This window comes from Myotis nattereri, assembly GCF_964212035.1.
Source record: "Myotis nattereri genome assembly, chromosome: 6".
In the NCBI taxonomy this organism is placed as follows: Eukaryota; Metazoa; Chordata; class Mammalia; order Chiroptera; family Vespertilionidae; genus Myotis; species Myotis nattereri.
The window spans coordinates 10,049,082-10,072,706 of record NC_138081.1 but is presented as its reverse complement, the minus strand read 5'-3'; the positions used below and the strand labels follow the sequence as shown (position 1 = coordinate 10,072,706).

The following is a 23,625-nucleotide window of genomic DNA, read 5'->3' as shown; positions in this document are numbered from 1 at the left end:
CCTATTAATGTGAAGGGAAAATGAAAAGTCCTCTAGCAAAAGCTTTATTTAAACACTTCTGGTGGCTAAATTTTACTAGTCACGCTTCTGCTTAGGATCACCTGACAGAGTGGGCAAGAGTGACCTTCCACTCTGACTCCAGTTCTGCTCTGGTTGCTGCTAATTCAGGGGAACCAGAATGATGTCATTCTGTTGTCATACTTTTTTAAAAACTATTTATTAAATTGACTGGGGTGACAATCGTCAACATGAACATATAGGTTTCATGTGTGGATTTCTATGTTACAAGATCTGTATATTGTACCATGTGCCACCACCCAAAGTCAAATCTTCTCCTGTCCCCTCACATTAGGACTCCCTTTACCCCCTACCCCCTTCCTTCTGGCAACCACCATTCTGCTGTTTGTGTTCGTAAGTTTCAGTTTTGTTTGTTTTTTCCCCTGAAGTTTCAGTTTATATTCCACGTATGAGTGAAATCATATGGTTCTTAGCTTTTTCTGTCTGACCTTTTTCACTCATGTTGTCTTACAAAACACCATCCCTCTAAGTCCCTTTAGAAAACCCGAATAGGACAAATCAAGTGAGACATTTCTTAGCCCCTCCCATGTCAAGGGTCTCCACTCTAGTCCACTTCTCATTACCCTCCTGGCCCCTACAATGGTCTCCTCCAAAACCCACAATTACCCACCCCCTTCCCCCTTATTCCAAGTCTAAAAAAACAAAGTCCTAGTCCTAGCTCTGCCACAAATAAGAAAGCAGGGAATCTTACAACCCATCTGTGAGGTGAGCAGATTGGATGGATGGTTTTCTAAGAACCTTTTCAATGTCCTGATCCCCAATGAGCTTCTCTTTAACTAAAAGAACAAAGCATCAGGCCATGACAGATGGGTTTTCCTTTGAACCTCTAAGCACAAGTGACTAAGGAACCAAAAAGAGAGGAGCATCTTCAAATCCTTTCAAGACTGTGCCTGATTTAGGCCTGGCCAGGGGGGAGGCTTGGGCTGCAAGTAAACCTGACTGCCACCGTGACATCTAATCACTCTACCCAAAGTGACAGGACTCCAGTGGGGCCAGAGGTGGAGAAGGAAGGGAAGAAATCAAGGTGAGGTGCTCGCCTCAGTCCATTCCATTACCTCAGTGTGAGCTGGATTCTGGTGCTACAACCTTTCCCCTCTATGTGGACCCTACGTGTCCACATCCCGCTACTGAAAGATAGCATGTGGCCCTAACTAGTTTGGCTCAGTGGATAGAGTGTCGGCCTGTGAACTGAAGGGTCCTGGGTTTGATTCCGGTCAAGGGCACGTGCCTCAGTTGCAGGTTCCTGGCCCTGGTCCGGGGCATGCCAGAAGCAACCAATTGATGTGTTCCTCTCACATCCGTGTTTCTCTCTGTCCCTCTCTCTTCCACTCTCTTGAAAAATCAATGGGAAAAATATCCTCAGGTGAAGATGAAAAAAAAAAAATAGCATATTAACCAAAGTGGGAAGTCCTATATACAATCTAAAATTCTAGCTTTCATGGATGAGGGCCTGTGTTTCAAACAACTTCAAAATAACCCTAAAATGATTCCAATTAAATCATCAAACCATCTGTTTATGACAGAACATATCAATTTGGTCATTCTTGTGACAAAGCAGCTCTTTTAGGTGAGATTTGCACCCATTTCAAGAGAGAAATTTCAGGCTGCTATTGCCATTAAAATAGGCTTAGCTGTGGCCCTAGCCCAGCCGTGGGCAAACTATGGCCCACGGGCCGGATCCGGCCGTTTGAAATGAATAAAACTAAAAAAAAAAAGACCATACCCTTTTATGTAATGATGTTTACTTTGAATTTATATTAGTTCACACAAACACTCCATCCATGCTTTTGTTCCGGCCCTCCGGTCCAGTTTAAGAACCCATTGTGGCCCTCGAGTCAAAAAGTTTGCCCACCCCTGCCCTAGCCAGTTTTCTCAATGGTTAGAGCATCAGCCCACGAACTGAAGGGTCCTGGGTTCGATTCCTCTCAAGGGCACATACCTCGGTTGCAGGCTCCAGCCCCGGCCTCACACTCCAGTTGGGGTGTGTATGGGAGGTAACCAATTGATGTGTCTCTCTCACATTGATGCTTCTCTCTGTCTCTCCCCCACCCTTCCACTCTCTGAAAATCAATGGAAAAAAATATACTTGGGTGAGGATTAAACAACAACAAAAAACAGGCTTAGCTGTGTACTCTAAAGTCACTGTCCTTTCTCAGCAAGACATGCCTACTGGCTGCACTCGGGAAAACAAACACACCAAAGATGAGAAAGAACAATAGCTTGTTCAACTTGGTACTCATGCTTCTTACCCACATGTTCTGAGAGGAAGACGACAAAGAACGGAGTGACCAGGTCATTAATTCCCTGGACATACCCACTGGCAGGGTGTCGGATGGCCCAAATAAATAGAATTCTTTCGAAGATCTAGGAAAGAAAGAGACATGACTGTTAAACCATGGGGATACACTCCGTCCCTCCATTTACCTACCTCACAATTCATCCTACAGTTGCTGCAGAATTTTTAGGAAACTTTTTTAAATACCACAAGACGAAGTATAGAAATATACAAGGTTTCTATGACGCTAATTGTTTTTAAGTAGAGGTAGATACTTCTTGCCCTTTTGTCTTCTCAGTATCTAGTTACTGTGATATTAAATTGGGCAAAAAAAAAGGATGGTGACCCAACGGCTTAGATTAGAAAAAGGTTCGCAATGATGTCATTGATTCAGGATGTTGTTATTCAGAACGTCTAAGTTCTGATGCTTCTGGTAAATCCTTTTTGTCATTACAGGATGTAGATAGGAAATACCTTCTCTACCGCCCTCTCCTTTCTCCCCGCTGAGACAGAAAAAGATCTAGTGATAGATGATAAATGCAGGAAGTCACTTCATATATCAGGATGCAACCCAGACATTTGCTAGGGATAGGGAGTTAAATAAACCAAATTCTATGGATTCCTACAGCTGGGAATCTGAGAACAGAGAAATCAGCCACAGTCTCCATGGAAAAGCCTCTGGGGGTAAGCATATTAGCCACAAGAGGCCAGAGGCTTAGGATGGGAAGAAAGAAGAGATCTTTATGGTTCTGTCAGAGTCTGGCCCTATCCCACTCACTCAGCTACACTCCCCTCTGCTTCCATTAGGCCCCCTGAGCTTTCCCCGTCTTCTTTCAGCCTGCTAATACTCCCTGGCTTCATCCCACTGACCACAACTCCTAGGCTCGACATGGACTGTCCATGTCTCTACGAATCACATGGAGGGTGACAGAGGTGTCGGTGACGTACAGAGGGACAGGACACACTACAGGGCCTCCATAGCACATGGGCTTGCAGAGCCCTAAACAGTCGGCTCTGGGGGCAAATTGAAGAGGCCCTCTCAGAGGTCAGGCAGAGGGACAGACAGCTCCGAGGGAGAATGGTAAAAAGGAAACGGTTGTGTGGTTTGTAGTGGGTTAGCTAGTGGAGGAGAGAGGTAGAGCATCTGTAGGTACGTGCTGAGCCCACCCCGCAGCTGGCCGAGCTGAGACACTCCCACTGTCAACACTCCTGCACTCCCAGGGGTGAGAGCAGAGCCCGGTGTGGGAGGCGCTGGCCTCTCTGCCTCTGCTCTACTTGCCCACTTGCTCTCTGGGGCTGAGGGAAGGGCATAGTGTCCTCATTTGTGTTGGGCCCAATACTCTAGTGGGGGCCAACCTACATTCTTTCCCCTCTGCTGCTAAACGACCCTAGACACTGTAGGTCAAGCTAGACCCACCATGTTCAGGAAGATGCCAAGGGCAGTCTACCTCACTCTGTCTCCTCACACCTCCTGTGGCCTGTGTCTGTCTGGATGTCTCTGTTAACAGCTCCTCCAGGTTAGTCCTTCTGAAGGGCTAACCAGACCTGGACTCCACACTTCCAGCACCTTGTGAATACACAAATCCTGCTGAATGGCTTTAACACTGGCCAATCCTATAGTAAGGATGGGACGATGCAGACACACTCACCCTGTACCAGTGAAGATGTCAGAGGTGGAAACTGAACAGTATTCTGGTTACCACAGGAGACCATGGCATTTTCACTATGAAACAATTCTGGGATGATCTAGTTTTGCAGGGAGGAGAGGAGAGGCTAATCCCTGAAGGTTTTTCTTCACCTCTTCTACCAGTGTGGGTAATTCTGACTTATTCTAGTTAATGCTGATATGCCTTTTACTAGTAAGTTTGCAAAGCAAGTCTTTCAGTACTCAGGGTTACTCAGTTCTCTGCTCCCTAGTTAGCAGTTTACTCTATTTAAGAGGACTTGTCGGCTGGTGTGGCTCAGTGGTTGAGGTCAAACCATAAACCAGGAGGTCACAGTTTGATTCCTAGTCAGGGCACATCCCGGGTTGCAGGCTCCATCCCAGTAGGAAGTGTGTGGAAGGCAGCCGATAAATGATTCTCATCATTAATGTTTCTCTCTCTCTCCCTTCCTCTTTCTGAAATCAATAAAAACAAATTAAAAAGAAAAGAAAAAGAGGACTAAAGTCTGCTAGACAGAAAGGTGATTTGAGAAAAGTTGAAAAGACTACAGTTTGATTTTCCTTCTTTGAATTCAGGTTCCACTATTGGGAGAAGCCTTTTATACAAGCTACTTTCCCTGTCTCCAAGTTTAGAGTAAACATGCACAGGTAGAAGTATCTGAACGTCCCCAAGTCAAAACGGGGAATAAGCAGAGCTGATTTGTAGGAAACTGTACGGGAGACACAGAGGGATCCTGAATGGGTTTTTAGCTTCCTCTGAGCTCTTATGGGTAAAATAATGGTATCAACCTCAAAATCTTCTTGATGCTATTGGTAAGTCATGAGGGTTCCCCCAGTACATACCCAAAAGAGTATAAAACAGGTCCTGGCTGATTTAGCTCAGTGGTTAGAGTGTTGACCCACAGACCAAAAAGGTTGTGGGGTCGATTCCCGGTCAAGGGCATGTACCTCAGTTGCAGGTTCAATCCTTGGCCTTGGTTGGGGCACGTGTGGGAGGAAACCAATTGATGTGTCTCTCTCACATCAATGTTTCTCTGTCTCTTTCCCTCTTTCCTCCACTCCCTAAAAAAAACTAATGGGAAAAATATCCTGGGGTGAGGATTAAAAAAAAAAATTTAAAACAGGGACTCAGCCAGATATTTGCCTGCCCATGTTCATAGCAGCATTATGAACTGTCCACTGTAGATGAATGGATCAATAATATATGTTATATACATACTAGTATAATGAAATATTCATCCTTAAAAAGGAAGGAAGTTCTGGCACATGCTATAATATAGATGAACCTTGAAGATATCATGTGAAGTGAAATAAGCTAGACACCAAAGAACAAATATTACATGATCTCACTTATTACAGGTACTGAGAATAGTCAAATTCATGGAGAAAGAAAGTAGAATGGTGGCTGCTGGGGAATAGAGAGTTAGTTATTGTTTAACTAGAGGCCCAGTGCATGGATTCGGGCACCAGTGGGGTCCCTCAGCCTGGCCTGCATCCTCTTGCAATCTGGGACCCCTTGGGGGATGTCGGACTGCCACTTTCGGCCTGATACCTGTAAGCTAGGCCCATGGGGAGCAAGCCTAAGCAGGCAGTCAGACACCCTTAGAGCTGCCACGGTGGCAGGAGAGGCTCCCAACACCACCGCTGTGCTCTCCAACCGTAAGCTCAGCTCAGGGCTTCTGGCTGAGCAGCGCTCCCCCTGTGGGAGCACACTGACCACCAGGGGGCAGTTCCTGCGTTGAGCATCTGCCCCCTGGTGGTCAGTGCACATCATAGTGACCGGTCCTTATACCTTTCAGTCGATTTGCATATTAGCCTTTTATTATATAGGACTAGAGGCCTGGTGCATGAAATTCGTGCACTGGGGTTAGGGGGAGTATCCCTCAGCCCAGCCTGCACCCTCTCCAATTTGGGACCCCTCAGGGGATGTCCGACTGCCGGTTTGGGAAAATAAAAACTGGCAGTCAGACATCCCTCTCACAATCTGGGACTGCTCGCTCCCCAACTGCTCACCTGCCTGCCTGCCTGATTGCCTCCTAACAACTCCCCTGCCTGATCGATGCCTAACTGTTCCCCTGCCAGCCTGATTGCCCCCAACTGCCCTCCCCTGCCGGCCTGATCGCCCCCACCTGCCCTCCCCTGCCGGCCTGATCGCCCACAACTGCCCTCCCCTGCCGGCCGTCTTGTGGCAGCCATCTTTGACCACATGGGGGCAGCCATCTTGTGTGAGGGCATGATGGTCAATTTGCATATTACCTCTTCATTATATAGGATAGATGGGGACGGTTTCAGTTTGGGAAAATAAAAAGTTCTAGAGATGGATGGTGGTAATGGTTGTTTTGTTACGTATATTTACAATAATAAGAAAAATCAAAATCATTATCTCAGTTTGATAAAGCAGAACAAACACGAGACTAGGAACTCTCTCAGGCTTCACACCTGAGAGAACCCCCTGCTTTTTCATTCTGTCACCAGGTAGCCTCAAGACTGGAGGCAAGCCCTTTAAACTCTCAGCACTACTCAGCCCACAGGTGTGTTAGGAAGAGAACATGAGAATGCACAAGAAAGTGCTCTGAAGGGCTCCACATCTGCACACAGGTACACCACGTTAGCTGTAAACCTGCCATGGTTAGGAGAAGGCTCCAGCACCCATCCACACAGAACTGGGGCCGCAGAGATATGAGGGGAGAAGGGTTGAGAACGTTAAGTACTTCCCTCACCTCCTGTACAAGTGGTTGCTGGAACAATGGAATGAGAGGATTCGTCCTTGGAATGTCAATGTGGATCTGAAAAAGAGAAGCCGTGGCCAAACACAAATGCTACCTTATTCTTCTGAGATGTTATTTTCTTATAAGAACTAGTATCAAGGGAGTATGAGTGAGAGCACAATTTATCTTTAGAAAGAACTGACATACAAAAAAAGTCTAGTTAAACCAACCTGTCCATCTCAAATACGTTTCCATGATAGCAATAGCTTACTGAACAGTGAGGAAAACTCCCCCAACACCACTTATCACAAATAGCAATAGGCTTCACACTGAGAGAACCCCCTGCTTTTTCCTATTGCTCTGAGGTCTGTTTCACTTCTTTAATAGTTATGATCAAAATGTGGACCCTTCTTTCCAAATCTTAGTCATCAACAGTTTCCAGGAACTAAGTAAGAGCTCTGACGGCTGCAAAAACGTGCCAGGATAGGGGACCAAGAAGGACCTGCTCCTGAAGTTACAATGCAGAAGAGGGGGAACAGGGGGAGCTGCCCTTCAGTAACTGGCACTGCAAGTTCTGACTTCTGTTTCCAAAGAGGGCACTACAGTGGGTTTTGGCCTCAGTTTCCCCAGTGCCCAGTCTAACAACTGTAAGGACTGTGTTGGCAGCGGCAGAAGGTACTTCAGCTCTTAGGGCATGTTGTAGACAGCTGCCTCCCCCGTCTTTTCCCTCTTCTGCAACCACCAGACTGCTCTTCTCCCCCTCCCCCTTCCCATAAGCATGGGGACCACTGTGAGCAATGATGGAACGCTCCCTGCTAAGGCTGCTGATGGCGACAACTCCTACAGACAAACAGAGACATGGGTGCTAAACAGGCACTGCTATCACTGTCCAGGGGGACTGGGCCACTTCCGAGTGAACCCATCTTTCATCTTTGCCCCATAATCCTTACTACTGGCGTGAGGCCTGTGGAACAGCCACACTGGCCTCACCTGGGAGCTCATTAGAAGTGAAGGTCTCACCCCAGACCTACTGAATTAGAATCTGCATTTTATCATAACCCCTAAGTAGGATTTCACCAAAATCCTAGGTTATTTGTCTGCACATTAAAGTTTGAGAAGCACTGCCATCAGCCTGGGTGGGGTGAGGGAGTAGTGGTGGCGAGGGGAGATCTATTTAAAATGATTAAAACCAGAGCTACTGAATTAGAAGAAGGGAAAGCAGTTCTGGGAATAATTTTTCCCAGGCCCCCCTGCCCCCCATACCTACTCTGCATACCAGGAATAAATGTCATTCCTAAGCAGCACACCATAGCCTGAAGACTTGGAAAATCTGTACCCTGATAGCACTCCCAGAAGACACACCTTAAGATTATGACTAGTTAGCAAAGGCAGCCGGTGACAACTGTACCTGTCTGTAGGTATCCTGGTGATGTTCCTCATTTCGAGAGTCATAATACTGCTCAATGAAGCCAAAATATTCCTCCCGCTTCCTCTGCAAGGTCAGCTTCCTCCTCTCGGTATTGGCTGGGAGATAGCCCTGCAGACAGGACGGCTAGTCAGATGGGGACAGATGCTGGTTGGATGAATCCTTAATTTTTATTTTAGTCTGAGCAGTGACTTGGAAACTATCAGAGAAATGGAAGAAAAACTGGCACGAGAACAAGGGTGGATCCCTTTTTTGTTTCGGCCACCGTGTCTGCCTTCCCTCATCCAGTGAGACCCACATGTGGGCAGATGAGCCACGGCCAACGCTCCCAGGACTATTTACTCTTGTAGCCTGTGCTCTGCTGGTGAGCACCCAGGACTCCCAGAGCCAGCACAGAGACAGTGCATGTAGGTCAGGTGGGGGAACTGGACCCAAGCCAGGACCTCGAGGGCTATGTGTGTACAAGGCAACACCTCTGAGGATCACAGGGAGACGGTCGTGTCTACAGCAAATCTCAGCGACGTGCCATGTAAGTATGTGCCCGTTACCCATTCTTTTCCATGTAACATTCGGAATTACCAGCTTGGGAAGCTGAATGGAATCTGTGACATAGCAGCTGCAATGTCCAGACACAGGACTTATGGCAGCAGCCCGCTCCTAGCCCAAGCTCCAGGCCAGCTTCCATTCTTGTCTCTGGTCTAGATCCCACTTCCAATTCTTATACCTCCTGCTCTCCTTCCGTTCTCACCAATCTATTCTTCACAACTCTTGAACTTAATTAGAAATGGCAGAGGCAATGATTCAATGATTCATGGTTGCAAGGGGTGGGGAGCAGCCAGGAGGGAGACCCTTCCTATCCCAGACACTCATGCAATACATTCCACGGTGAATGCCTGGCAGGCAGGGACTGTGGCCGACTCATTTATGTATACCCTCCCGGCACCTGGCACCGTGCCTGGTGAACAGCAGGCCCTCAATAAATCCTTGCTAGAAGAATGAGTGAATTTTACGGGCTCAGGAAATCCAAGTGCTTCTGCAACAGTGCTGGCCAGTGTTCTGCCCTCAGAGAAAGTGGGACGACGCAGGCTGGGCAGGGAGGCCCTTTCACCAGCTCTTCTCGTCACACAGTGGGTGCCAACCACTGCGGCTATTCCTCCGGGGGGGTGAAGCACAGGGACCAGTGCTGGGACGACCGTGCCTCACTCTCTTCTTCCTTCCTCACGCTGAGAACATGAGACTGCGACTGTGGTAACCAATGTGTGGTCTTCTATGTGTGTTAAAATGAACTCTCCAGAATGTGTGTCTGCGTGCACAGATGCAGGCCTGCAGCCCACGTCCTGTCATCTCCAGCAGGACTAGAGAAGTCTAGGGAGTAAGATGGATGTGCCCACACTAACCTCATCAGGTAAGAAGGGCCGTGTGAGGCTCACACTTCTCTACACAGTGGGTAGAACTCACCGACAGGAGTCTCCAGGTTACAGGCCGAACCTCCCTGGGAACACCTGGCCAGCTACACTTCCTCAGTTCATCTGCAAACAGATAACAGCTCCTAGATTGAGCTCTTCCCACAAATGCTCTAAAACAAACCTCAGCCAGTACGGCCTGATGCCTCCCACCATTCAGGTAAGATGATCACCACCACCACCAGCTACTGACAAGCACCAGGGGGAAGCCCAAAACAACAGCCCTGAGCAGCAAAGTGCCAAGGACACACTCTATGGCAGGGATCCAGTCCGGGCTCAGAGGTTAGAGGGGAAGAGAAAGACCAGTGTGGATTTCCATAGAATTGCCTTGAGGTGGGAGAGACCGAAGCCAGAATAATTGCACTATGGTCTACAGGCCACAGAATCCAGTCCCACCTCATTTGGTCCCTAATTTCTAGTAACATACTTCTAACTTAATACCTGCATGTCACTGCAATGGGCACCAGATCAGGAGATGCTGGAAAAGTAAAAGAAGGAAGAATAAAGAGCAATAGCTTACAGGACTCTGAGAATCCCAGTCACCAAGAGGCCCTATCTTGCCCAGGGCTCAAGGGGACTCACCTAAGTCAGTGTTGTGGCTGGAGAGAAGCTGACGGAACTTTTCTAGGCGGGTTTTCTCCCGGACAGTCATCGGGGGTGCCCCAGATGCGTTCTGGTCTGAGATCCGGGCAACAAGGGGGATGATGGGTCGGAGAGGGAGTGACTGCTGTTTGTGGAGTGCATTCCTCAGGCATGAATCACCTGAGATAATTCGAAAGAGAAAGAGACGAGCTGTGTGAAGAGCATGGACTCTGAGTAACCTAACTGCTCAGTATGGTCTCCTCCACGAGCCTGAGCAGCACAGTTTGTGCGCCCGGGGTGCCCAGCTGAGGGGCAGCCGGGATGGAAACCCAGCTGTGCTCAACTCTTCCGCCCAGAGGATGGCTGTGTTTTTTATCATGTGTACAAGGCATCTTATATACTAATGGAGACGCGGATGCTGCAGCAACTTCAAGAACTTTTTTGGCAACCCCTGACGGCAAACTAATGTTTTCTTTCTTCCCCAACTTAGAACTCTTCTTGGTGCCTAATGATGAGTTTGGGGGCAACACGTGTTCACCTTCCGTTTCCACAGCACAGAGCACACAAGAAACGACCACACTATAAAGCACACTGCAATGCAAGGAGGTGGCTCTCCTGAAGCCCAGCCCCACACCGCTGCCCCAAGGGCTGGGAGGGTCGGTGTCCCTAGCCCAACTCTAACCTTTCTTGGCGCACCATGTGCCCTGCATGGGTGAGACGCTCTGGCCTGAAGCAACCCCACTTCCGGCGGCTGCAGTTCCTCTGTACTCCACGTCTCCCCAAATGAACCAGCATTTAATTCTGCTGTGATATGACTAAAGTGGCAAGAGCACAGCTCTAGCTGAACTCTTTGTCTGGTTCTAGACATTTCTACACCAGATGGTAAGTGGGAGAAACAAGCAGTATAGGAATAACGTTACTGAGTGCTTACTATGCATAAGGCTTCGTGCTGGTCACATTTACATATCTCTCCTTTGACCCTTACAGCATACAGCGGGAACTTACTCATTTATTACTAATCTACAGATGAAGAAACTGCAGCTCAGAGAGGTTAAGTAACTTACAAGGGAGAGCTGAGAGGCCGCCTCGATTTTTCTGACTCCAAAACCGTTATTTATTTTACTGCCCCAAACAAAACTTTATTTTAAACTCTGACTGAGCTTTCATGACTGGTTCACATTCTTTCTACATCAGGGCCTTATAAGTCACAATAAGCATTACTAGTAAAGAGTGACAACCAGCACAACTATCAGGTTTACAGAAACAAGTGCTGCAGGGTACTTGGCTCACAGCGCAGCGCTGAGGCCATGTGCACGTCTGGCAGCAGCGACTGACAGATGACAGTAGGAAGGAACCTCATAAAGGGAAGGCTCTAGGTCAGTGGTTCTCAACCTTCTGGCCCTTTAAATACAGTTCCTCATGTTGTGACCCAACCATAAAATTATTTTTGTTGCTACTTCATAACTGTCATGTTGCTACTGTTATGAATCGTAATGTAAATATCTGATATGCAGGATGGTCTTAGGCGACCTCTGTGAAAGGGTCGTTTGACCGCCAAAGGAGTCGTGACCCACAGGTTGAGAACCGCTGCTCTAGGTGGTCCTGGCTGCACAAAGGTAGCTCATTAGAGATCCTGGAGGGCTCTTCCTCACACTGGAGACCTTCAATCATGGTGCACAGATACTGTCTGTAGCTGTGGCCCCTGGCCAACCAACACTAAATGCCCGCCTGCACCTGGCACCGAAGGTTCAAGCTGGGGCCCGGATCAGCTACGGAAAGTGTTTGGGGAATGATTTTAAAGGCCTTCCCCCCTAATTTCATGAACACATGCTTAATCTGAAACTGTGAAAGAAGTTCTCTTAGGACCTGAGCCAGGACATGCTCCAGGGCTCTGCATTCTTCTACTTCCTTTTCACCCTTTACCAGTCAGCTGTTTTAACTTTCACTAAAATGACAGCACTTCCCTCTCCAGCTCAGAATAACTGGTGCCCATAAAACCCATTAGGGATACATTAAATACAGCAATGCACATTGCTGTATATCCAGTTTGGCTCAGTGGATAGAGTGTCGCCCAGAGGATTGAAGGGTCTCGGGTTCGAGTCCAGTCAAGGGCACGAACCTCGGTTGCAGGCTCGATCCCTGGTTGGGGGGAGTGTGGGAGGCAACCAATTGATGTGTCTCTCTCACATCAATGTTTCTCGCTCTCTCTGTCTTTCCCCTCCCTTCCATTCTCTAAAAATCAATGGGAAAATATCCTAGGGTGACGATTAACAAAAAAAGTGCACACTGAGAATCTCCCAATATCTGATAAAGCCACATCACCTCAACCAGCTACTGAAGCCTCCTGAAGAGACACAGAGGGGCATCTCCTCCTGCTCCCCAACCTGATGGGCAGGGAGCTGGGGCACAGGGCCTTCAGGAACAGGAGAGACAACCTATGCTAGTGGCTGCTCCCCACCGCTGAGGAGGCCAACCAATAGCAACAAACCTTTGTGGAATTCAGCGAACAGCCTTAAATACATTAGTCAATATTCTTCAACCTAACCAGGCCTAAAGCAATGCGAAGCAATCAAAGTTTCGGACCCCAGCACAGGAAAGAAAGAAGAGACTGGCAGGCAACTCCTGGGTGTCAGGAAGTGAAGCCCAGGTCACAGGGCCAGGCAGCCACCCAGGTGGGAGGACCAGGCTCACTGATGTCATACCTTAGGCTTGAGCTTGCTTATTTACCATCCAATGGAAAATCTGAGTGATTTCCTAAAGAAAAAATGTTTTTATTTAAAATGCACTCTGCTAAAAAAGTCGAGGCTATGGAGGTGAGCAGGATGGACTTACTGGAATTTCTGGACAGCTGGGCATCACTGCTGGACTTTATGACGTAGTTGGCAGGAATGTCGGATGTTGTTGACTGGGACCGTTCTGGTTTCACCCTCAGCTTGCTGTGGTTTTCTAGGACTTGAGCTGCAGTTGCCAAAGCAACCTTTGAGTTCAGAGTTTGGAAAGAAGGGGGGGAAAAGTCCTCTTCCTCATCATCGCCAATGTCCCAAGCATCACTGGTGTTCCGGGCAAACTCATGGAAACTGGAGGCCTTCTTATTCTTCAGGGGAACTGCATTGACTTTTGACCGTTCTTTAATGAAGCTTTAAGAAAGGAGACACTATTACCAAGGAATGGTCTGGCACATCTCACCACTTGCTTAAGGTACTATTAATAGTTTTACAAGCGATCTCATACACAATCATTACCTTCTTCAAACAAAAAAACACCCAAATCCATTCCTCATCTAGATGCATCTAGACGAGTCCAGTGTTGCAGCAGATGTAGCAAGACAGCAACACTCACCAGCTATTCCATGTGCTCCTCTATACTCTCCAGTCCCTTGGCACTTAGGTGAGGCCACATGACTAGCTCTGGCCAATGGGCTCAGGAGAGAAGTGAGCAGATCATTTCTAAGCCCAAGCATAAAAGAACGGGTGTGAGTTCTCCATAAACTTTCTTCTACCACAGTAACTGAGGAGGCTCCAGATGGTGGCGCCTCCCTCAGCCTAGACAGCAGCGTGAGTACTGCAGCACAGCCTGCCCTCCACTCCCACCCTAATCCACTAAACTTTGTGTGTCAATCCACCGAAATATTAGACTTAATCTGTTATGGCAACATAACCTAAACTACTCCTTAGAGTAGGACATAAACTACTGGTAGAATAAGTGAGGCAACTTTAGGTAGACCATAAATAGCATTAAACACTGAGTTCCAAAATGAACATGTGGTCCTTTTTTATTCTGTTAAAGTCCGTCTGCTGGCCGTGAGAAGATGGTCTCAGTTTGGTGCTAGTCTGTCTATAAGACTTTTTTTTTTTTTTAACAAAGTGAGGGCAGTTTCAGAACTGACATATTTGTAAGCAATAGGACCTAGCTTAGAATTTAATTAATAAGATTGTTTTAGTTTTTTTTAACAAATATATTTTTATTGATTTCAGAAAGGAAGGGAGAGGGAGAAAGAGAGAGAAACATCAATGATGAGAGAGAATCATTGATTGTCTGCCTCCTGCACACACCCCCCCCACGGGGGATCGAGCCTGCAACCCAGGCATGTTCCCTGACAGGAATCGAGCCGTGACCTCCTGGTTCATAGGTTGACACTCAACCACTAAGTCACACCTGGCTGGGCTAGTTTTTCACTGTTTATTTTTAAGGTTACTTTCTTTTTTTTGGAAAACGGTATTGGTTTTCCATTTATAGAAACGATAAGATTTTTTTAAAAATCTAATTATGTAAATAAATGAGTTTTTTTAATGTAAATAGTAATATAGAAAATGGTAAAAAGAAATCGTGATTTGGGGAACACTAGATTACCTCACTGAGAAAAGAGAGCCTAGCCCTAAGAGTCATGTGGGACATCCCTACTTCCCGGGACTTTTCCTCTGTCTGTCTCCTGCTTAAGGTCTGAGTGCCCTTATTCCAGATCCAGGGGACTGTGGTTGGGACATTTCTAACTCAATCTTACCTAGCATCCCTCATACCCCAAACAGGGAAGCAGAGTAAGGCCTTCTGTGCGTTTATACTGGGGGACTGGAATGCAATGGGTAGAAACATTAAAAAGTCTCCCTGCTTCCCCCAGGCAGGCAGGGAAACTAGAGTGAAACTCTGTGCCAGAGGAGCAGACATCCCCCACTTCCAGGTGTTTCTTCCTTTGGGTAGAGGTAGATGGTCTCATAACCCACCCCATCTCCCTAGATGAGACCAATATTTATTCTGAAAGATAATTGCTATTAACATTGATAAATAAGACAGGTAACACAGACAGTTCATAGGAATGTCCCTATTACTAACACCAAGGAAGGAGTAAGATATCACTGAGGCATTATCTGCAAATATTAGTCTTACACGGAGTAAAGGAAAATACATCACACAAATACAAGAGAGAACACATTACAAGCGGTAACAGCTCAAATGTGATAAAAACAAGATACCATGTTCCACCCACTAACTTAGCAAATATTTAAAAATGTATTCTCTTCAGCTGACCAGAGTGCAGTGAGGCCAGCTCTCTCACACTGCAGGTGGAGGTATATGTTGTACAACCTTTTGGAAAACAATCTGGGAACATATACATCATGAGCCTTAAAATGGTTCATCTCTAACCATAAGAATATAATCAGAAAGTCAACAAAAGTGACCTAAAACAGCTTATAATGGTGTTATTTATTTAATCCTTACCTAAGGAAATGTTTATTGATATTAGAGAGAGAGGAAGGGGGGAGAGGGAGAGAGAGAGAAACATTGATGTGATAGAGTAACATCAATAGGTTGCCTCCAATGAGGGATCGAACCCACAACCTTTTTGGTGTATGGGACTACTATCCAACCAACTGAGCCACCTGGCCAGGGTGGTATTATTTATTTTGGTTAAAAACTGCAAGTAAGATAAATATCTAGAAATTGGAAATGATGAAATAAATTATGATTCAGCTACCAGACGGAATGTATACTGCCAGTGAAAATCATATCTTGAAAACAATCTAAAGAAAGTAAAAATTGGAACCAAAATTATATATTTTTAATGGTCTCTTTATTAAAAAAAAAAAAAGTATATGCACAGAAAAGACCAGGAAGAAAACATCAAAATGCTAACAGTGAGTGCTTGCTTATCTCTTGGGTTATGGAATTATAGGTGATATTTAATTTCATTTTTATACTCCTCTGAATTATTCATGTTTTCTAAACTGAGCATATAATTTTTATTATTCAGTGGGAAATAAATGTTTTGTTGGCTTTCGTCAATCCCCAAAGTAATAATACTTATAAACCTACTAAATAAATAAGTGGAAATGAACGAGAGTCCAACTCAAAGAAACGGAGGCAATGCAGCGCAAATATCTGCATAGCAACAATCCACAGGAGCCCTGGCCGGGTGGCCCAGTTGGTTGGAGTGTTGTCCCATACGCCAAAAGGTTGCAGGTTCTATTCCCAGTCAGCGCACGTACCTAGGTTTCGGGTTCGATTTCTGGTTTGGGAGGCAACCGATTGATGTTTCTCTCTCATATCCATGTTTTCCTCTCACATTGATGTGTCTCTCTCAAATCAATGAAAACATATCCTCGAGGGAGGACTACAAAAGACAAATTTTAAAAAAAAATCTACTTGAGCCAGAAGGCAAATGACTCCTCTGCAGACCTTCTGAGGCTGCCTGCTCCAGCCTGCTGCTTCTCCTCTGTGCAAGGATCCAAGAGCCACATGCAGTACACACCGCAGAGGCTCCACTGTCAGGAACAGATGGGCAGATGTGTAAGAAAGTTCTGTCATCAATAAAGTACTGTATAGGAGTACGTGGCTATTATTGCTGCTTTCCTCCTTGGAGGCTAAGTGTACCTCAGGATTGCACATAACAAATCCAACAGCGTGATATGGAGCACTCTGGATCGAAGGTTAACTAACTACTGCTTTCTTTCTGTTTGATATTTCTGAAATACCTCTTGATATTTTGAGAATTCTTTAAGTAAATCATTGATTTAAGCAGCTGAATTTTAACTCAGGTCAAACAATTGTCTGGGTGCTAATAGTCTAACCTTGGGTGAAGCAGATGCACACTTGGACTAGATTACAATCTGCACCCAGAGATGGGCCGTGCTGAGGGCCAGGCTCTAACAGACACTGAGCTTCCTCTACAAACCAAGGAGGTCACTTAGCTGAGTGCTGGGAACATGCATGTTTGCTATATTTTCCTTTATACCTTTTTATACATTGAAAGTATTTCATTATATTTTTTGAAGCAGGTGAAGGTTCAATACAAGTGAACTAGATTAAAAATTGGAATTTGTGGAAATAAAGGCTTTGCAAATCGAAACAGGAAGGACCTATTCACACACAACAAAGAGGAAAGGCTGTCATTCCCTGTGAGAAAGACATGAGAGATTCAATGCAGACCGTTTGAGGCTGCTAGAAATTATTTTAGGTATACCTACCCCACAAAACCCAAAACTCAACTAACCAGTTAAAACACTCAGCTCTGTCCTGAGAACAGCGGCCTTTGTGGAGGAAGGGGTTGGTATCAGCTAGAGCGGTGGGAGTCTGAGGACAGAATGAAAGAGGAGAGCGAGAGTGAAGGTGCCAGGTGTACCACTGAGAGAAGCAGAAAACTCTGCAGACCAGGAATAATGATGGGAACATTTAAGGTTTTGAAGATTTCCCATATTTATTAATTTTGTTCTCTCCGGAGGGGATAAATTCACGCACACATAATGGTTAACATTTATGGGCTATTTACTAGGTGCTAGGTTCTGGGCTAATATTTACATATACTCATTTTCTTATTAAGTCTCATCCATCAGCCTATAAGTATTATTATTCCCACCCTATATAATAAAAGGATAATATGCAAATCGGCCAAAAGGTGGAACGATTGGTTGCTATGATGCGCACTGACCACCAGGGGGCAGATGCTCAATGCAGAAGCTGCCCTCTGGTAGTCAGTGCGCTCCCACAGTGGGAGCGTCACTCAGCCAGAAGCCGGGCTCATGGCTGGTGAGTGCAGCAGCAGTGGCAGGAGACTCTCCTGCCTCTGTGGCAGCACTAAGGACCCCTCGGGGGATGTCTGCCTGCTGGCTTAGAGGGAGCAGGCTGCAGGCCAAGCTAAGGGATGCCCCCCACCACCATCAAGTGCACGATTGTCATGCACCGGGCCTCTAGGTTACAGATAAGGAAACTGAGAACTGAGGCTGACTGAGGTCCTGGGCAGGCAGCAAAGTTTGGGCTCAAATCCAGGCCCACCTCACTGCAGAGCCTGCATGCTCTTGAACTACTCCACCTAGAAAAACGGGAGGGGAGAGTTAAGGCCTCGTGGGATCTGCAGCCTGGGAAGAGGAGTTGCCACGCAAACTGAGCACGTAACAGCATAGCTATCATATCTCCGAGTGTGCACAGCTGACGGCCCTAGCTCTCGTCTGGTAGGAATAACTAAACAGACTGTGCATGTCGGTAGCCAGAATGGATAGAAGTCAGTCACTTCTAGGGGTGTGGTCATTAGAGGAGAAATGTCTCTCTTCCCTTTAACTCCAGCAGTCCCAGTAAGAAATCAATCCAGGTAGTTCTAGCTTAGGGGTCTCATTTTAACATGTTCCCAACTAAGTTATACCTAGCCCAAGGTATAATAATGCCACAGTGTGTCTTGAAGTTTAACCAAGGTTATTTAAACAGAACTACATCAAAGTTACAACCGAACTGGCCTCAGATAGACATCTTCATCATACTGCCTCACAACTGTACCAAACTACAGTTTAAAAAGCATTTTCACAGATACTCATTTAATCCTCACAACTCTGTGAGCTGAGTCTTATTATTTCTGTTGTATGGATGAGGAAACTAAGGCTCCAAGTTATTTGCCCAAGATCAGTGGTTCTCACCCTTCCTAATGCCGCGACCCTTTAATTCAGTTCCTCATGTTGTGGTGACCCCCAATTTCATTGTTACAAATTGAACATAATTAAAGCATAGTGATTAGTCACAAAAACAATATGTAATTATATATGTGTTTTCCGATGGTCTTAGGGGACCCCTGTGAAAGGGTCGTTTGGTCGCGACCCACAGATCATGGAGTTAGTAAGTGGTAAAGAAAAAGCGATCCAAGTAGTGCGGGTGAAACTAAAAACACACAAAAACATCATAAATGGCACATCTGAGAGAAATGTAGTCGTCTGGTGAAGAATAACTTCTTCAATGGTAACACAAACACCTACAGATATTTTGAAAAGGACTGGCTATAGGTTATACCGGTTAGGAAACAAAAGTTCAACCATTCTGTAATTTGATTAATACTACACTGTTCTACTGATATGGCTGTTCACTCAAGAGAAATATGATACAAGTTTGTTTAAAAAAATAATGTTTGATATTGGTGAGGGATGTGAAGCAAGTGGGGAATTTACTAACAACCAAATGAATCCAGTCATCACAAGAGCTAGTGCGGCTCCGTGTGAACCAGCCTTATACTTGGAACAATGATATCGAGTCAGAAAACAATAAATTTAGAAGCTTGTCATGCCATCAAGTGGCCAATGGGGCCACTCTGCAATAACACTAGTTTTATATGAGCTATGAAAATTATTGCAGGCTATATTATCCCTAATGGTAATAATTTGGCAAACTGAAGTCAATACACACAGACGGGAATGTTACTTGCTCATGCAGTTTGGATGATTGAAGACCTAATGTAAAGGTTTTCTGCTGTGATGGCGATTAACCACCCAGCATCTAATGGCAGTCTGAAGTGGAATGATAGTCATATAGTGGGAAAAGTAATAAAAATGTCCCAACAAAGATACTAAAATAAGGGCAATAAATGTTTTATAATAATCTGGAATTGTAAAATGATCCAAACCTAGATGTTGTTCCATGCTGTAGACTATTAATATCAAACCACCACATGCATGAAAAGGGGACATGATTTATTCAGTGACAATTATATTCCTTCCAAATTGCAGAGCTAGGTGATTACCTCTATTGAAAGTATGAATGCAACTCTGCTGATCCGTTAAAACACTCATGGTTTTATATCACTAACCGGTGGAAACAAGAGTATATAAAGCTGGTCTTGGCAGTTTGGGATATGGTGATATTACTCAAGACCTATCTTAAGTACAGAATCAGAGAAAACACAGTTGATGACTGGTGCAGACAAGGTATGGTGACTTAAACCCAAGCATAAAGTGGGATAGTAGACTCCATTGCCTTATGTATGGGCAGACAGACAGATTCACATGTGGACCATGTGCTTATCATTATAAAATATGCTGGGCCTGGCCAATGTGGCTCAGTGGTTGAGTGTCGAACTACGAACCAGGAGATTACAGTTCGATTCACGGTCAGGGCACATGCCTGGGGCTGTGGGCTCGATACCCAGTGTGGAGCACACAGGAGGCAACCAATCAATGATTCTCTGTCATCACTGATGTTTCTATCTCTCTCCCTCTCCCTTCTTCCCTGAAATCAATAAAATTATATTTTTAAAAATAAAATAATAAAATAAAATATACTGGAATGGATCTCTTACTAATCAACAAATCCTGGCTGTGAACAAAACTGGCTGCAAGGAACTAAATTCTCAACTATGATGCTTAAGTGATAAAGACCACAATGTCAGGGCTGGTTGGTGTTTCCACAATTCGCTTGCTCTTTCCCTCCGGTTACAAATAGTTTCTGCATCTTAGTTTCACACTACCACAGTCAAAAGCAGGAAATGTGAGCAGAGGCATAAAGAGGCTTTCTTGACAAAATTATCTCTCTCTGATCAAAAGAAATCTTTCCAAGAACTCTCCCTCAGGAGACTTTCTTATGTCTCATTGGCCAGAGTCCATGAGATGAGGTCACCATAGACCAGTTATTGGGATTACCAGAAATTATTGTAAAAGACTAAAACTAATCCAGATGCCTGCTCTAAGTATGCTGTCACCTTATTAATAGCTGAATAAAATTATGGTTCTTAAAGAAGCAGGGCCAGGAGAGACTGTTGGGTAGGTAATCCACAGGGCCTGCTTTACTAGCCAAAGACCAGGTAGTCTGTTGGTGGTAAAACCAGGAAATAGAATTCATTCTACTTAATGGAAATATCACAGAAAACATGCTCTCAAGAGCTACTACAAGGTACACACTTAGAAACTGAAAGAAAAGTCCACTGTCTAAGTGAAGGATTACACTCTTTCATTCCATAAATGTTTACTCAGTGCCTACTATGTGCCACATGCTGCTGCTGGTCCGAAGTGTGAAGTGGTGAATGAAAAAAAAAAAAAAAAAAAAAAAAGCCCCTGCCCTCAAAGAGCTTACAGTCTAGTGGCTTCTGATATAAAGCTGTTTGTCTTACAGAAAAGAACAGCAGTCATACTTCCAACGTAAGACTGTACTTCTACATACTGGCCAAATTGCAAAACAACAAAAACAAAACATAACTAGGTTGAATTACGGAAAGTTCACCATACATTACACTGTTATTTTTAAAACATTAAAATATTGGTAATGTAGCCCTGGACACTGTGGTTTGGTTGGTTAGCGCATCATCCCGTACACCAAAAGGTAACGGGTTCAATTCCCAATAAGAGCACACAGCCAGGTTGCGGAACCTACGATGTTTCTCTCTCACATTGATGTTTCTCTCTCTCTCACTCTCCCTTCCTCTCCCTAGAAAATCAATAAAAAAATAAAATATTAGTAATGTAGAGTTGATATAGCACTATTTTTAGGTATTCAAAATACTTTAATGTACATTATCTTTACTTCCCCATTGACTGTGAAGGAAGAAAAGGTGGATATTATTACCCAGGCCCTGGAGGATGAGAACCTAGGTCTCCTGCAGCTCTCAGCTTTTACTACAAACTAATATTTATACTTAATGGAAATAATATTTATACTCATATTTAAGTATAGAGTACCACATTTATACTCAAAGATGGAGGCCAAAGTTCTTAGAAAATCTGAGAAGATGACCCATCTCCTCATTGTGGCCGAGTTGCCCATTAGAGAGATGCGTGATAAAGTAATATTTAGGGGTATGATATGCATCCATACATCTTGGATTTAGCTAGGGTCTCTACTGTGTTTGAAAATTATTTATTAGAATTTCAATATAGAAATAGTCTCTAGGGAGCTTTTAATTCTATTGTATGGTTGGGTTTCATTGAATGTGTCAAACAGAAAGAGGATGAGAAGAAAGCCAGCCCTACAGCTATATTCTTTGTGCCCTAATTCTCAGGGTACAAGTGCACAAAAGGTGGTAGACCTCTCTATGTTCAGAAGCCAGGAGCCCCAGAAACCAGATCTCTTGCTTGAAGGAGGTCCTCAATCATTCAATTTCAGGACAATATTTAATCAAAAAAGACTTTTTCACCAGAATAGAGAATCCAACATCAAATCCTACACAGGTTGTCTCAAAGATATGTATACACACTTCAATAGCTGATAGCTCAATTTTGAAAATGAAATGTATTTTATTTATTTTTTTAATTTAAATTCTCTATTGTTTAATGTATTACATAAGTCTCCTTCTCCCCCATTGACCTCTCCCCGGCCGCACCCAACCCTCATCCCACCCCCCACCCCCAATATGTGTCCATTGGTTATGCTCATAAATGTATTTTAATAAACTTCCTTTATCATTACTCAAAGTGTGTATATACATTTTTGGGGACATCCTAGATGTCTACTACCAATGTAGAAAATAAATCTTTTAAGTGCGTTAATTTCCCACTTAATAACGGACTGTTCAGAGGTAAAATTATTCATCTTCTGATCCAAAAGAGAGCAGAAGAGAAGCTAGAAAAGGTCAAAGTGAAAACTGTCGTTTCAACAAAGTAGGGGAGTGCTGGGGGGTGATGAAAGAAGTACTCAAATGAAAGGAAAAACAACTCGACTTACTTTTTGGTGAGCCGAGGGTCCAGAGGAGGGTGCTGTGCTCCATACACAGGCTGGATGCTAAAAGCAAGAAAAAGGAAGAGGCTGTCAGGACACTAAAAATGTTGGGTGAGTGTCATCTGCATCACCAAATTGGAAGGGACTTTGAGAAACAGGTCACCTCCAATAACTATATCCAATCCAGCCCCAAAAGATAGTAGCCTACTTTAAAAAAAAAAAAAAAAAGTCCTTACAACTTAACAAAAGGAAGACAAACAATCCAATTAAAAAATGGGCAAAGGACCTAAATAAACAATTCTCCAAAGAGGACATACAGATGACCAAGAGACATGAAAAAATGCTCAAAGTCACTGATCATCATAGAGATACAAATTAAAACAATAATGAGGTATCACCTCACACCAGTCAGAATGGCTACCATCAACAAATCAACAAATGACAAGTGTTGGCGAGGATGTGGAGAAAAGGGAACCCTAGTATACTGCTGGCGGGAATGCAGACTGGTGCAGCTGTTATGGAAAACAGTATAGAGTTTTCTCAAAAAATTAAATATGGAACTGCCTTTTGACCCAGTGATCCCACTTCTAGGAATATATCCTAAGAAACCTGAAACACCAATCAGAAAGAATGTATACATCCCTATGTTCATAGCAGCACAATTTACAATAGCTAAGATCTGGAAACAGCCTAAGTGCCCATCAGTAGATGAGTGGATAGAAAACTGTGGTGCATTTATACCATGGAAGGCTATGCAGCTGTAAAAAAGAAGAATCTCTTACCCTTTGAGACAGCATGGAGGGACCTGGAGAGTATCATGCTAAGTGAAAGAAGTCATCAGAGAAAGACAAGTATCACATGATCGCACTCATATGTGGAATCAAAGTAACAAAATAAACTGATGAACAGAGTGGATCCAGAGACATGGAAGCATGGAACAGAGTGTGGAATCTCGGAGAGAAGGCAGGGGAGGGTAGGTGGGTGGCAGGTAATCATCCAAAGGCCTTGTATGCATATATGCATAATCCATGGGCACAGGC

The 23,625-nt window shown here is 44.7% G+C and overlaps 1 protein-coding gene across 2 annotated transcripts in view; it reads right to left on the bottom strand.

Moving 5' to 3' along the window:
- TBC1D22B (TBC1 domain family member 22B) overlaps positions 1-23,625 on the bottom strand; it is a gene marked incomplete at its 5' end in the record, with an annotated part of 75,664 nt that overhangs the window by 33,925 nt on the left and 18,114 nt on the right. For both annotated transcript variants that reach the window (XM_081093916.1, XM_081093917.1), the window contains 7 exons: positions 2,328-2,442; positions 6,737-6,802; positions 8,133-8,261; positions 9,609-9,679; positions 10,196-10,375; positions 13,028-13,332; positions 22,592-22,648. In XM_081093916.1, the coding sequence (XP_080950042.1) occupies positions 2,328-2,442; positions 6,737-6,802; positions 8,133-8,261; positions 9,609-9,679; positions 10,196-10,375; positions 13,028-13,332; positions 22,592-22,648 (923 nt within the window). The remainder of the gene's footprint in view (positions 1-2,327; positions 2,443-6,736; positions 6,803-8,132; positions 8,262-9,608; positions 9,680-10,195; positions 10,376-13,027; positions 13,333-22,591; positions 22,649-23,625) is intronic.